At 37.8% G+C, this 16,231-nt stretch overlaps 1 protein-coding gene and 1 long non-coding RNA gene across 4 annotated transcripts in view; one reads left to right on the top strand and one right to left on the bottom strand.

The window, feature by feature from the left end:
- PCSK5 (proprotein convertase subtilisin/kexin type 5) overlaps nucleotides 1-16,231 on the bottom strand; it is a 336,184-nt gene that overhangs the window by 197,101 nt on the left and 122,852 nt on the right. For all 3 annotated transcript variants that reach the window (XM_075931728.2, XM_025178860.3, XM_075931730.2), the window contains one exon: nucleotides 5,846-5,934. In XM_075931728.2, the coding sequence (XP_075787843.2) occupies nucleotides 5,846-5,934 (89 nt within the window). The remainder of the gene's footprint in view (nucleotides 1-5,845; nucleotides 5,935-16,231) is intronic.
- On the top strand, nucleotides 1,769-13,098 carry LOC112543823 (uncharacterized). Its single transcript, XR_003087077.3, has 3 exons — nucleotides 1,769-2,190; nucleotides 11,805-12,013; nucleotides 12,577-13,098. It is a non-coding gene; the product is annotated as an uncharacterized LOC112543823 (long non-coding RNA).

The following is a 16,231-nucleotide window of genomic DNA, read 5'->3' as shown; positions in this document are numbered from 1 at the left end:
GTCCTTATGTTCTTATTGATTGTAAGAATTGTAAAGTCTGTTTCTCTTGAGCGTTAGGAAACATCTGTGCTCAAAAACTTAAATTCTGGGGAAAACATTAAAAATATTATTTCAACTTGAGAACATTTATATTTTTCATTTAAAAATAAAAGAAAGTACATAAAACTTAATTCTGAAATGCAGTTTTATTAACAGTTGTATGCCAATGGCAGTTATGCATAAATAAGGGGTCACAAGATCCAATCCTCAGTAAACAGTAGTATTTCACAAACTTAAGGACCCTTGTTTGTAATGTGGATATTCATTTGACAGCCCGGTGTTTTGTGAAAACGTGATAAAATCGGCTGAAGGCTGTAAACTGAGAATATTTGGGGATTTTAAATAAATATTCTTGCTGAAATCCAAAGATCACAATATAATTTAATCTTGAGGGAGCAACCACTTGATGCTAGTTCAAAACTTTCACATGCCTTAGTAAGTAGAAGCAATGAGAGGATAACCTTCAAGTCAATGTGACATCTGATTAAAGATTTTCATTTTTAAATAAGACTTAGTATGTAACTTTATTAGATCGAATATGTTTATGTTAATGTCCACAATTAGCATATCTGAAGTCTTTTCCCACTTAAAAGGAACATTATTATTAATCAAATTTAAATATTTTAATTATAAGAACACAAAGCTCTGTTCATGAATTTGCACTGAATTAAATTCCAAGGCCTTAGTTTCCAAAGTATATAGATTGGTTTGCCGATAGAGCATCTATTTTTTTGCATTCTAATTTATCTGAATCTGAGAAGTGATCATATTTCTAAATTCACACAAAAACGCCTCAGAATCTGTACGATAAAGAACTTGTCCAAACAGTGATCTCATAAAGATCTTCATAAAAAAGCTGTTTAAACAACATTGTTAATCTCAGGTTTTATTTTTCCTCCCAAGCAATCTTAAAAAGTTAATGAGGGGTAGAAGGTGTGTTCTCATTCTTTCAGGCATATCAATATATTTGGCTCCAGACTAAAACAACAAAAGGTGTACTATATTTAAACAGAACATAAAAGAAACAGAAGAGAATTTCACTTGTTACTAAAACAATGCAACATGCTTTACTAATGACAGTGAATTATAAAACCCAGATCTATCCTTAGTATCTGAAAGAACTGACTACATTTGTAATGTTAATATTACAATGGCAAAATACAAAAACAGATTGCCAAGGGTCATGGAATGTGCACTAGTCTCTTTTTCCCCATATTTAGAGATAAAATATCACTTTTATCAATGAACCCGCCATTAGCTATTTTAAATTGTTACTTCATTTTTAAACTAGTGCATTAGTTGTTAATTTTTTGCCCCATCACAGAATGGTTTTTGCTTGTGATGATAGCATTATAACTACCCCAAAGGCAATTAGCCGACTTAATTTCCAGACTGTCCACTAAACAATTCAGAATTCTTTAAACTTTTCCAAATATTTGTGATAAATGTCAAAATATCAGTGGAATTTTAATCAGCACAAACTTCTAACAAGCATGTGAAAATTAAGTGAAAGCAAGTTTTCCTTTCCGATATTTGTTTTTAATCAGTGCCTCACTTAAGCTTAAAGGAACAGCTGAATAAATTCCTTGTCAGTTGAAGACAATCTACATCTGTTCTGCCATAATTTAGTATAACTGCTTTCCCATCAGGACTCAAGCCCAGCCAAATAACTAAGCACCCAAATCCCCACAGATGCTCTGCAACTGCCACAATAAGGCAGAAACAACAACAAGCAGCTAGCGCGTTCCTTCTTATAGCAAACAGAGAAAGCTCAAAACCCTGTAGGTGGTAACTTGCTATATATGAGTGCTGTAGAAAGCCACTGGCAAACATTCAAATACTCGCATTCCTTGGCTCAGCTAGGAGAGGCTCAGCGATAGCTAACAGGAGTAAGAACTATGGGCACAATGTATGAGTTCTACACAAGAATTATCTTCCAACCAGCAAAAGAACTGATCCAGATTCTGATCTCACTCTCATGGTCTCCTGTCAGCACAGGTTCAATGATGTCAGCAGATTTACTCCTTATTTGAACTGTTGAGAGAGGAGAATGAGGTTTCCTAGGAAATTGTTCCCTGATCTGTTTTATGGTCACCGTTTCTGGTGTGAATGGATAAAAGAGAGGAAGAGGTCAAAGCACTTGGAAAACAGGTGAGCATTACCTGTGGATATATTGTAAATGACTTTCCATCACAAACATCATTAATAGTGGCTCTTCTGCTGATAGAATCTCATGAAAAGGATTTTTTTTCCAGTTGCCTTTCTTTCCTCTCTACCTCTCTTGGGCCCAGGGATCATGTTCTGGCTGAGGTCGGGAATATTGCCCTCTAGCCAAATTCATACCAAGACAACAGGTGTGTCTCTAAGGAGGGTATAAGAGACCAAAAGAGGCTCTTTAAATCCTCATCTACACAGGAAATGAAGCGGTTACCTGAACACTGGTTTGGTTTAATATGGTTTCAAATGTAACATGGTTTGCCTGGCTAGGGCAGATAACCATTTTTCAAACAGTGTTTAAGAAACATACTCATGGCAGCCCCTATCACATTCTAAACATTTTGGATGTGGCTCTGCCTTCACTTGTCAGTGGACTTGCACAACAAAGGATGAGTTTGGTTTCTAGTCCAGAGCGAAATTATTAAAATTCGTTTTGATGTGGCTGTCTCCCCACTCTCACTCTCTGGCCAGCTAACACCTGTTTAAATCACAGTAGCCTGAATTAGTTTTAAACAATGTTTGAAACGAGTTATAGTTCTGCTAACATGGCTGAATTCATTGGGGCTGCCCTGCAGCACTAAACACATTCATGATGCTTAAGAATGCCTTTAATATCCAGCATTGCCATGCCGAAGAAAGTCTCACAGTATCTACAGGAAGGAGGTGGCCAGCCTTTCCTGGTCTCTTGATTGAGTAATATATTTTTCTTCCTTCTCCACAGCTATTCAGATGAAAGCTTTTATTTTCTTTGGTGCAATAACTTTTCTCAGCTCTCCCTCTAGTATTCCCAAGAACAGAGCACATCTCCACGGTGGGTTAAATATCACCATTTTACACTTCTGCATTCCCAGATGGCCTCTATTGTAGGACAGAGAATCACCAGTTAATGAATCTGAAAACACTGTTGTTTTCTGAAGAAAGAAGGGACAAAGCATCTCCTTTCTTTCAATGTCCCTATGGTTTCATCAAATGCAAAGTGCTGAATAGTTTTTGAACAGTATTCCAATGCACAGGTCTGTTCACCAACAGAAACATAGATAGTATCTTCGCACTATATTACAAGAACTGAAACATGTCTTAATTAAGCAGCCACGGTTTAAAAAAATCTATTGAAATGGCTTAGACTGTGAACAAGTGAATGGAATAAATGACTATAATGCAGTCTTATTCTTTAGGGCATACTCTGATCACATGCCATGGTTAGGAAGCAAGAAATGTTTTCTCAGTAACTAGCACCACAATCAAACAAAGCGCTAATACACATGTTTAAAGTTAGGCAAATACCAAGTGTTTTGTTGGACTGAAGTCCATATGCATATGCACATTCTTGATTTGTGCACCTATGTCAGAAAAGTACAGCATTGTGCACATGTTTAAATTTGTACCAATATGCTGAGGAGTTACTTCATTCACCACAGCTGGTTAATCCCAGTTTCCCTGACATTTTGCGCACTTTGTACAGCTGTGGTCTTTCTTCTAATCAGGGTGAGAATGTTAATGGTTACATGGGATGGGGGACACATTCAGCATTTCTCCCCCTTTACTCAAGAAATAGTATTTGATACAACTCATTTCTGTTATGTCTTCACAAAATGTCTGTATCATTGTTTAAGGTTGATTACTAGTGAACATTTTAGAAGTCCAAAGGTTGCCTAATTTTGTTATTCTTTGTACAGTTTATTTACATATACTAAATTCCATCTACCCACCCACCCCTGGGTCAACCTCAAAAATGGCCATCTCCCAAACCAACCAATCAACCACACAAACAAACTGGTTCAAACCTCATTCATCCACCATAGTAATACTTTTTAAGAAATAATCACATTATTCTGGTGCAACCTCTACCATTAACTTTCAGTATGTTTGTCCCTTCTCCCTCACACATAGTTAATCCCATGTGTCCTGTATACAATTTTTTCCCACACTCCACTCACCATAACTCCAATATAGCCTTGGGACAAGTTTCTTTTTTCCCTTGCGCTTACCCATTTCTCATATTTCATCAATCAAACCAGGCAGACCCAAACAAATTCATGTCTTTCTCTTGCTGGATGGAGGCTTCATGATTCTTCTTTTGAGGAGGGGGGAGACTTCCAAGACCTTCCCTGCCTCTAAGCTATAGTAATAAGAGAAATATTCCTGACAATGGAAGAACAATCCCCTCCTGATCAGTGAGGAACTAAGAGTTAGCAGCAGTCTGCTCTGTACCTTCCCTATAATGGAACAAAAGCTGGGCAGTGGGGGATAATCATGTTCTAGCTCATTCAAAAAAGTCATTAGGGAGATGTGGCCTGACAAACTCTTTTTTTTTTCTTGGGAGAGTGTCTTGATGAGTTGGATGGGAAAACACTCCACATCTTTTACCAAGAACACGGGGGACTTTCATTTTCCTGCTATACATGCAGGGATGTATTTCTTGGGTCACATTAGATGCCAATGTTGTTCTTGCCCCTCCTTAATACTTTAAAAAATGTTGTTATGCATCCATTTTAGTAACACCGGTGAATATTTTTACTTTACTTTATTGTACTTTGAACCTCAGTGGTTAAAATATGAATAATTATTAATAATGTACCTCTTTGAAGAACAGACAGAAGAGAAGGTGATGGTACCACACATCAGAGTGGCAAATTATTTCTTTATAGATAGATTCATGTATTTTTAAGATGTAATAGTCATAATACCCATCTCTCATATAACATTAGGTCTCATAGTGCCTTAAAAAGGAAATCAATATTAGCTCCATTTTAGAGCAAGAGAAACTTAGGCTTGGGGAGGTGAAATGATCTGTCCCACATGGCCAATGGCAGAGCTGAGAATAGATGCCAAATTTACACAGTCCTTGCCCAGTGCTTTAGTCACTAGAGAACACTGCCTCTTTTTGAATATAACTAATATGGTACACCAAAATCACAAACGTAAGTCTTTATATGCAGTCAAACCTGACTTATTAATGGAGGCAGGGGCGGATATAGGGCAGGGCCCCGTGCTTCAGAAAGCCCCGCGCATGCGCATGGCGTCACTGCGCATGCACCATGGCAAAGGGGGAGCCCCGCGGAAGTATGTTGCCCGGGGCCCCGCAAAACAATGTTGCCCAGGGCACCCCAAAACCGTCATCTGCCCCTGAATGGAGGATTTAAACATTGTCATTTAGTACTTTTATCAGAGGATCTCAAAGTGCTTTACAAACACTATAAAAAAGATCTTCATAACAGGTCTCTGAGGTGGGTAATTATGATCCTAATAACAGACGTTGTGAAAAGTCCCAATAACACAGACAGACAGAGAGTAAGTGACTTGCCCAAAAACACATAGTAAGTTTGTGAGAACTCTGGGTTGTTCAATATTTTAATCAGAATTCTTGCTTCTTAATTTTCTATGCATATTTAAAGAGCTATGGAGAGCAGTTCTGAAGTACCATACAAAAGGCTTTCCAGTAACTGTATTTAACTATATCCATTTCAGAAGCATTTACCTATCAACACAGCTAACATTGTTAGGCAAACACATTTCTACTTCATGTTGAAAAAGGTTCCCACGTGTCACCATGTAGAAACTGTACTTGGGATAATAATGTTTCACGTACCTCCGATCTTGGCATTAAAGGCAATTCCTACTGTGCAGTGTGAGTTGTTTGCAATGGCTGCCACTTCTCCAGCGCAACGAGTTCCATGCCTGCAGGCAGAACAGACATTTTTTTGAAGCACATAACATTTGCCCACTAAAATGCAGATTGTCAGTGTTTAAAGATTTTGATCTTGCTCATTGTCAGATAAAAAAAATGTATCTTGGTGATTGTGTGAGATGTTACTATATGAGCCCAGCCTCTAGGGCATATGTGAGATGTAAAATGATCATATTTGTGTTTGATAATTTCTTAAGGCTCTTTGGTCTGTTACAACAGTTATTGCATAAATCCCATCTCTCCCACTAAAACACTATTTTATCACCGTTATGATTGTCTTTAAATTCTTCAATGCAGATTCTTTAGCCACAAGTGTGTCTCTCTCTCTCTCACACACACATTTAATTGATGAATAACCTATGATGTCAGGCATTATGTTGGTAATTTAGTGAGGGCCTTATACATGTCAAAGAGGAAGCTGTATTATCTTTAAAAAGCATTTGGACAAATCTGATTGGAACAAATTTTGCAACTTGGTGCAGACCCAACTAAGAACAGAGTTCTGTATTGCATTTGTCGGCAGATAGGTGGCATGCAAACAGTGCTATGGGCATTTTCTTTTCCACACTACTTACATGATGCATTCTCAGCAGGCAGCCAGTCAGGATGGCTTTGTTCAACTCACAGTGCCTGCCATGCTCAAATCTTGTGACTGTTACAATACAATATACTGTAACACAACTTTGTTTCTCAGAGTATATTCCATAGGTGAATCTTATCCTAATGCTTTGCAACATTAAGTAATACAGTCACAGAGCTTAAATGAAAAATAAAATGGAGCAGATGAAGAAAGAAATGAAGAAGTATTAGAAAATAGAGAGTAGGAAAGAGAATGTTGATAATGTGGAGCTATATGGGAAAGTTAGGGGGCTTGAGAAGGCCACAGAGAAGGAAGTTCTAAAAATCAAATAAAAAATAGATGAGGGCCTCTGTGAGGATTTCAGAAAAGGTGGAGCTGAGTCAATGTTGCAAAGCTTGTGGTAGACAGACCTGTACACATAGGAGATTTGGAAGATGAAGGATAAATTTCAAGCAATACTGGTGACTATGCTATAGGCATTGAGCAAAAATCTTTTTTTTAACATTGGTATTAGACCAGTGATTTCAGTGACGTTGTTCCTGATTTACACTGCTAAAGGAGGGGATTTTTTGTGTCCTAGATACATACTTCCTGCCTTTTGAGACATTTAGCTGGGAAAACTGAGACAAAGCAACCAGTTTATTTGGTCAAGAAAGGTGGAATAAATAGAGTAGTAAAGATGTCAAAAATACATACAGATCATTCCCATAGTCTACCATGATAAATGATTATTGATAAACCTTCAGTTACTGAGATTATATACATTCTGAAAATCTGAAAACATTGCAAGTAATATTTTCAAGAGCTGCTACTTTAAAATAAATGTATTTGATTATTCTTGTCTTCATATTTTAGAGTTAATTCCTTAATATGCTTCCCCCATAGATCATGTAAAAATCAGAAAATACACACAGAAATGCTTTGTAATAGATCGTTTGAATGTATACAATCATCAGAAGGTCTTATAAACTATATATTGTAATAAAGTGAAATTTTGCCTAGAACTTTGAGAGCCTAATAACATAAAAATTATTTAAAATACTGAATACTGGGGTACAATTATGTTTCATAAATTTAAAAAAGATGAATAAAGAGATGAAACTAGGAAACAAAGACAGTGGTGAACAAAGAAAAAATATGCATAAAATTACAATAATAACCTCTAAGAAATGTCAAAGGGTGTCATTAATTTCTCATGCAACTGATAAACTATATTTGTATGAGATGAGTATCAACTTTACTCAGGAGACCATAGTAATAAGGTAAATGCTGATTAACCTTAATGGTGGATCAAGATATCAGAATTAGAATCCTCTCACCAAGTCATTTATTAGCTTATTTATAACTCACCAAATTAGATCATAACATCCCCCCAAACTTAATGTTTTTTTTTTCTTTAGAACTCTGATTTTCAACGTCATTAAAACCAAACTACCTCAGAGGCTATGTCTACACTGTGAGGTTTTTTTTTCCTGGAAAAAGATACGCAAATTGTGACAGCAATTTGCATACCTTTTTCTGCTTGGATTTTTGGAAGAGGCTTTTCCAACATTTGGCCCATCAATACAGGGCCAAATGTTCGCAAAACCTCCTCTTTTGGAAGATCCCTTATTCCTCATAAAACGAGGAATACAGGGATGCCAAAAGAACGTGCCTGTTTTTTCAGAAATCTTTCCGGTATCCCGGAAAAATTCTGCACTCTAGACATAGCCAAATTTGACATCACATTTCATCCTAAGATATTTCCACCCCCAAGCCTGGAGTAAATCACATAGGGATTTGCAATTATATGCATTTTTAAAAGTTCTGTTTTTCATTTTCAGATTTCCCCAGCAGTATTTTGACTCGTCTTATCTCTGAAACAATTTGTGCCTCAACAGTGCACAAATTCCTGTACTATTTCCACAGACTTAAAATAGTGAAACAGATATCTGAAATTTGATTAAGATTGTTTTGAAACTTTACATACATTTCTACTGTGCGTGCACTCAGAAAAATTTCAAACCACACACATACTGAATGAAGACAATACACTAGGTGCACCAGTTAGGAAGACACCTAGGTTCAGGCCTACATTAATGCATATTCTGCAAATGACAACAAAGGATTCCTTTATTGAACGTTTGCATTATACAAAACATTTACCCACCATCCCACTAGGATGTTGGTGCAGTCCCAGAAAAACATATGTCTGACATCCTACAGAGACATGCCTTGAGAAACTTTCAAGGGTCTGCACTTCATTTTCTTGGCTCCTTTTATAGTTTATAATGGAGAGAAACAAGTTCCCAGGCTTTTAAATGGCACTTTACAGAGATGCTTGGCTAAAAAGGTTTTGCACTTGTCCTTTGTGTTAATGTCAAGATGATGTAGTGCTGCAGAATGAAAGAATGAAGGAAATCTTGGTTATGATATATTTTGCCAATCTACAAACAGGTATGGTACCTAGAAATAAGAAAATAAGCTTTATCTGTTGTTAATTTATAAATAAGAGTGAGGAAAAACCCAGTCAAAATGGTATAAGTTCAGCAGCATTCAAACAAAGAGAGGAAGCTATCAAATTTCAAACCAACCTCCTCCCAGTTTATTATAGGCAGAGCTGGCATCGACATTTTACAATGTCCATTAAAAGATCCACTTTTCAATTGCTTAGGCTTTGCTAAATGTTATGTGTTTGCGTTGAATTTTTTCCATGGATCTGTACGTGCAGCTGGCTGAGTTCTTTTATCACTATATATTTTGTCTGAGATAGCTAGAACCCAGATTGCCAAAGAAAACCTACCAGCAATAATCAGTTTGCTCCTTTCCTCCTCCTTTCTGTTGCGTTTCTATATGAAGAAAGTTTGCTTGTTTGTTTGTCATTAATGATGAGCCAGAAACATGTCAAAATTTACTTGGGAAGACCTTAATTAAAGCTGGACTTATTACTTTCTGCAGTCTTTTCAACTAGTAGGGAGAACTTGCAAAAATATCTTTTTTATAAGAAAAGGGATGGAACATTCATAACTCCTACACATGCTACATTTCTCAATGTGAACAGGAATTGGGTAGTAGGATGCTCCAGGTATATACTGAATTGGAGGCATCACAGGATCAGAAAGCCTGGCTGTGCCATGAGGGACAGCTCTGTATCCTGAGCTCAGTTCATATCAAATAACCATGCACTTTCCTTTGCCGTCCTTCTCTTACTCACACACACCATTACTCAATTTATAGAGTTTGATCTTTCTGTCATTGAAGTCAGTGTCAAAATGTCCATTGACTTCAATAGTAGTGAGACTAGTGTGCATTTGTTATTATGATGATATAGTAATCATCCAGATTTGATAATCATATATGTAACAAGCCCAAATTACAAGTCTAAAGTGAAGAAGGTAGGCCAGAAGCAGCACTTTCAAAGGTCTTGCAGAAGTCTTTCTATTTACTAGGCAACAAAGCCCTCTCTTGTCTAGAAGTAGCACACTCCTAAAAGCTTTTCTTAGCATGTATCTGTATTGGTCAGTGGTGGAAAAAGTACCCCAAAAAAGTTACTTGAGTAAAAGTACTGTTACTTTGAAAAAAATGAATTAAGTAAAAGTCAAAGTATTATTCTGGAAAACTACATGAGTAAAAGTACAAAAGTATCTCATCTGAATTGTACTCAAGTGTCCAAAAGTAAAAAGTAGCCATCCTATTGGAATCTATGGTTAACCACCCAAGTTATCACAGAGCACCATTATTTTCCATTTACTCTGTGTGTGTGTGTGTGTGTGTGTGTGTGTGCGTGCGCGCGTGCACATATATACTTATCCTAGGAGGCAGCACTCCCTTCTCACTACACTCACGAACCTCCCTCTTTGGGGATGAGCAGCCCCGGCTCTCTCTCTGGCCATGAGGGAGGGCCAGGCTGTGGTGTGACAGCTCTGTCCTGTCCTAGTTCTCTTCCCCTGGCTGCCAGGACAATACATGATTTTTTCACCATTTAGATCCCCTTTCCTCCTCCCCTTTTCCCTCCTATGCCAATAGCATTTTTGATTGTGAGAGGTAACCAAGATTAAAATGAAGATGCATTCTATGAAGCCAAGAGACACCAGGACAATGAAGTCCCGCTGAATAATATACAAGCATATGTATTGTTTTCAGACTTTCAACAGTCCTGCTTGACCTGAATATCTTTTCTTTTTGTTGCCTACAGTCATATTTCACTTCTGCTTGCTTTATAAAGGTGATATCCCAGAAGCTTCATAGCAGAAGCATGTTAAATGCTGAAAGGTATCCTGACTATTGCTAACAATTCACAGAACTGACCACTGTGTAGAGGTGTATTCTAAAGAGACCATCTTTGATCATTGAGGGTATGTCTACACTACCACCCTAGTTCGAACTAGGGTGGTAATGTAGGCAACCGGAGTTGCAAATGAAGCCCGGGATTTGAATTTCCCGGGCTTCATTTGCATAAAGCCGCGTGCCGCCATTTTTAAATGTCCGCTAGTGCGGACTCCGTGCCGCTAGGTAGTATAGCTGCGCGGCACGGAGTCCGCACTAGCGGACATTTAAAAATGGCGGCGCCCAGCTTTATGCAAATGAAGCCCAGGAAATTCAAATCCTGGGCTTCATTTGCAACTCCAGTTGCCTACATTACCACCCTAGTTCGAACTAGGGTGGTAGTGTAGACATACCCTGAGTTACTTCGCCAGTATGCAGTCAGATGCCTAATACAACTGATTGGAATAAAATTGTGTAGAAAATTGCACATCCCTGAATCAGAGAATTTGTCATGCCCTCAAGATTTACATTAAAGTTGTATCAGTTGTTTAGAATGGTAATTAACAAATCTATAGTGAATTTATTCAGCAATCTCACAGTTCAGAATTCAGTTAGGTGAGTACTGTAAAAAGATATTCCTAACCATTTTGTTCCAATAAAAAAACAAAACAGAACAAGAACCAACAGTAACCGATCACCAGTGCAAACAGTGAACATTCAAAGTATTAGGTGTAATGAAAAATTTGGGAACAATTGATACTGTAGGCTGAAATATGGTTACATAAATCATTTGTCTAATAAATCCAACAAATAAATATTTCAAAATGAAAGCCTATTAATGAATATTTAGAAATAAGAGACAGTAACTAAGTTTGTCAGACTACCCAGTTTGCTATGAAGAGTTTACCTTATTCTAGTGGTGATCAAAGTATAATCCAGTGCAAATATCTCAAAGGTTCTTGAGTTTTTGTATTTAATTCTTCTCAACTATTTACATTTGACTGTCCTACTCCCCTGTGCTCTCATTCACTGTAGGATGGAGCACAAATGCAAGTTAAAGGAGCAGAAAAGCTCTCAAAGTAAGAGAAGACAGAGACTGAGCAAAGCCAGCTTAGCACACCTCTTCTGCCAAGAAGTTCACAAGAAGTTTTCCATACACAACGGTAGTCCTGTAACAAGAGTATTAAACTGGAACTTGGTTAACTTGGATTCAGTTCTCTCTCTGCCAAAGTGTGTGATCTTAGGTAAGTCTCTCTGTATTTCAGTTTTCCATCTATAAAACTAGAGTAGCAATCAGTCTATCCTTAGGATTTATGGGGCCCTATGCATTACTGGGATAAGAAGAGGCAGCTGGGTGGACATTAAGACCCAGTCCTGCCCCAAATTTTCAGGTGTGCTATGCAGCTGCATATTCTGCATACGGGTAAGGATGGCCCTGGTAGTAATAATTACCTTTCTTCTGGGGGTGCTGTGAAAGTAAATGTATTAATGACTGTGTGGTGCTCAGATATTGAGATGGTGCATTCCAGAGAAGTACCTCAATGGATGGAATTAGATAGAGCACTACCCGTGCTGGCAGTCACGTCCAACTAGCCAGCAAAGACAATCTCACCATGTTTCCTGTCAAGATTCTCTGTGTCTGCAGTGAGGCAGTCATTTCATAAACTCTGCTTCAGACACAACTGGACTCTAATTTTTCAGCCTTATTTAGCAATCAGCGTTCTTCCATTTGATCTTAATAGTCTCAATTATTTTGGTAGGTTATTTCAGATTTCTAACAAATATTGAGCTTTATTTTCATCTCCAGCATAGAACAAGTTCTCCTTGATTAAAAAGAAAATGATGGACAAGAGAAGGGGGCTGAAACCAAAATTTCAGCCAATGCTGCTTTGCAAACTGGTAAGAGGAAAAATCTGTATCTCTACTGCTCTGGTACGTTAAAAGAACCAGAAGAATTTGCTTGGCAATAGCTGAACCTACCTCCAACATTTCAAGATTTTTGTTTTCTAATGAAAGCATCAGCAATGTGGCACCTAACATTATGTGCCGGATAACTCATAATAGTACTTGGGGAGGTGGGGAAGGGGGGGGGGAGGATAATTCTCGCCACTCACTCTGCCCAAATGGTGTCTGGGATGGATTTAGAACCTACAGGAATCTACTTTCTCAGATAACGAAATATGTTTTAAGAGCCTGTCTGTTGTTATTCAAGATTAGCTCCAGGTCAAATAAATAAATGAAGATACTGAAAAAATTGCATAGGCTCTACTTTCTCTTGGGATTTTAATAAAGAAGAAAAATAAAGTGGCAGAGAATGTATTTAAAAATACCAGGGAAAAAAATAAAAAAGATCCAGAAAATCAGATTTCCTTTTATTTCTTTTCTGTTTCCTTGTTAATGTAGGAAGAAGAGCTGCTGAATTCAGATACTGGCACTTGATTCAGGATACAGTTTCCCTTTGATTATTTCCAGATAATGAGAATAAAAGAGTAAAAATGACTCACTGAATTCAGAAAAACAGAGTAAGAGGAGGTTAGAAGCTTATCTGGTAAATATTCACAGTTATGTAAAACAAAGTAAATAGGTATTCCAAACATTCCAGTCCTGGGAGTTGTAATGGAAGTGTAAAGGGAGTAAACATGGCACATTAACTGTTTCCATGCAGTGTTACATATCTGATGATACAGTATCTGATTGGACATGCTATATAGGCATTGAAATTGCAGGAAGCAGTAGAAGAAGTTAACACACAGTACATTAAATTGTACAACTATGAGAAGGAGAAATCAGCTTACATATAAATTGCTAAATGTTGTGATGTAGTAGGGAAAGAGCAGCCTGTAACAACCCAGACTATGAGATATACTAGATATCCTGAAGAAATCCATCCCCCGTCCCCCCTTCCCCCCCAGATAACAACAAACTGGGATCAGAAGCAGAATTATACCTATAGCTATGCTGTCAGTCAGCTGGAATGAATGGCTTAATCTATTAGTTATATTCTGAATAATACTGTATATGAGTCAACTTTTATTGACAAGGTGCAATGCAGCAGAGAAAAGCATACAGAAAGAAACAAGTTATAGTCTTTACCATTTTCAGTAGGAACCAGAATGTATCCTTATATGGTCCACTGAGAGCTACAGTTATATACATGCAAGACTCCAAAGGTAGGGAGCGGATGTCTTCCAGGGAAAAGATCAGAAGCCAAAAATTGATTGGCATCCATTTTCTGGAGTGGAGCACTTGGACAATTCTCTATCAACATTCATGGGAACAATACGTACTGGTAATATAGGGCAAGACCATACCTGTGTCCTGTAGACACAGGGGAAAGAAGAACTCTCGCTTTGTGACTAAGATTATGACAACACGTGAAAGGGAAGAAAAACACAGCGTAGCTGAAGTTTATGTACGACTTGTGTGTAGTAAGGTCGGGGGAAGGTTGTTCTCCTCTCAACACTGGCTGCTCTTCTCACCCTGGTGGAGTGCTGGCGTTGATGGGAGAATACTTAAATATTGCTCTATCGTATCTAAGCAGATGCAATAAATCGATGGCTGGTGGATCAATCACTGCAGCATTGAACCCTGGCTAGTGCACAACAGGAGTAATCACAATGAACTCCATGAAGATAAATTGGTGTCCCAGTAAGATCAGACCCAAACTAATTTCATAATGCCAAGCACATCTATACTACTATATACACATATTTGATGAAGTGGGTCTTACCACAAAAGTTCATCATCCTATATATTTTTGTTAGTCTCTAAGGTGCCACAGGACTTCTCCAAGGGAAGCTTTTTGGAGGGTAATAGTCTACTTCCAGGGGCAATTCTAAATATGGGTGAGAATCTTCAGAATCTTCTTTCTGGCTTAGCTATTTATAGACGTAAAAAGCTGATGACAGCATTAAAAATGAATTAATCTGCTACCAAATAACACCTTTTTTGTATAAGTTCTCAGAGTTCAAGGTTACCTCTTAGAACATTCTATAGTAGCAATGCTTGTGGGCAGTCAAGGTTGGCTGCTTCCGTCCAGTTTCAATTACTGTTACTTATAGTTTTAAATAGCAGACATGCCCTTTGGGAATTAACAAAACGGGTTTGACATGATGCAGTAAAGGAAAAGTTACATTCTCACACCAGTGCAGCTCTGTCTATTGAAGTCAGCTGCATTTGACTCTGCAAGGCACATGTAAACTGAGCAACTTTGGATAATAGGTTTGGTGTCCCCAGTCCTTGCTATTCATTCCCTTGTCTATACAGCAACAGCACTTCACAAGAATCCTGTAATGTTTGAGTTGCTGGTCCTTCTACAGTAACTGGGGAAATCTGAAACGATCTCAGCTGTCTGTATGTGAAAATACACACAAGGCAAATGTTGAATACATCTGCAGAGGAAAACTCTTTCTGAAAAAGCACTCACTTCCATTCACTGTCCTGTTCCACAAAGTCTGCATTAATACAGTATTTAAGCATTAACCTCTGAAATGACCCTTCCTCACACCTGACAAGTACTGGCTGGTTGTTGACAGGCCACAATTTACAGATGATAATCTTCTCAGCAGCTTTCCCACTTCTCTTTTCCACATCACCTGTCTATCCCCAAGTGCCTTTCACACTCAGTGTCCATGCAAACCTGTTCCATGTTACACAGAGACTATCAGCTTGTAATTTCCATCACCAATGTGCCAGACAGCATTCCATTAAAAACAAAAGAATAGGTGTTACACCATAGGAAGGGGAGATGGAAAGGTACACATCTATCTCACCAGGACATGTCAGCAGATGGCCAGACAAGGAATGTGGGGTTTTGTCATGGTTTTAAATTTGCTACCTACCTGATATCAGCCTCTCAAACCCTGGTCTATTCATAAAGTTCCACTGGTTTAAATTAACTAAAGGTATGAAGTTAAACCTATTTATTAGTTAAACCAGCACAATTTTCTGTGTGGATTTTCATAACATTTTAAATGTAGCTTATATCAGTTTAGTTTGCCCCTGTTCATTTGCTAATATAGCCATTTAAAAAACCTAATTGGCGTGTATCCACACACAAAGTTGTATTATAGGTCAACTATAGGTAGAACTTATACCAATATTTAAGTTAAGCTTGTCTGGTACTTTCTATCATTAAGTTCCTGTTTTCAGTTGCTTTTAGCTTTGCTAAACTTCATCTACTCACACTAAAATGTCCATATTTGTTTTCTGCCCCAGGCAGAATTTTATTTTTAAAATTTCAGCCAAAAAAGGGGAGTAGGTTTCAGTATTTCTGAGAACAAGATAGGAGGTGGGTGATCAATCAATTTTTAATAAATGTCCATGCTACAATGCTTTGGAGCAGGAAGTTGAAGTTTGGCAGGGTAAAAGTCATTGAGCAGGAGGTGCCTTTTGCTGTCACCATAAAAATCTGCCTAAATTTGGCTAATTTCTCTGAAAAGTATAATTTTCACATGCCTTGT

The sequence above is a fragment of the Pelodiscus sinensis genome, chromosome 6 (assembly GCF_052426305.1).
Source record: "Pelodiscus sinensis isolate ZL-2025 chromosome 6, ASM5242630v1, whole genome shotgun sequence".
Taxonomy (NCBI): Eukaryota; Metazoa; Chordata; order Testudines; family Trionychidae; genus Pelodiscus; species Pelodiscus sinensis.
Note: the sequence above shows the minus strand (reverse complement) of the source record. Positions and strands in the feature narration are given on the sequence as shown.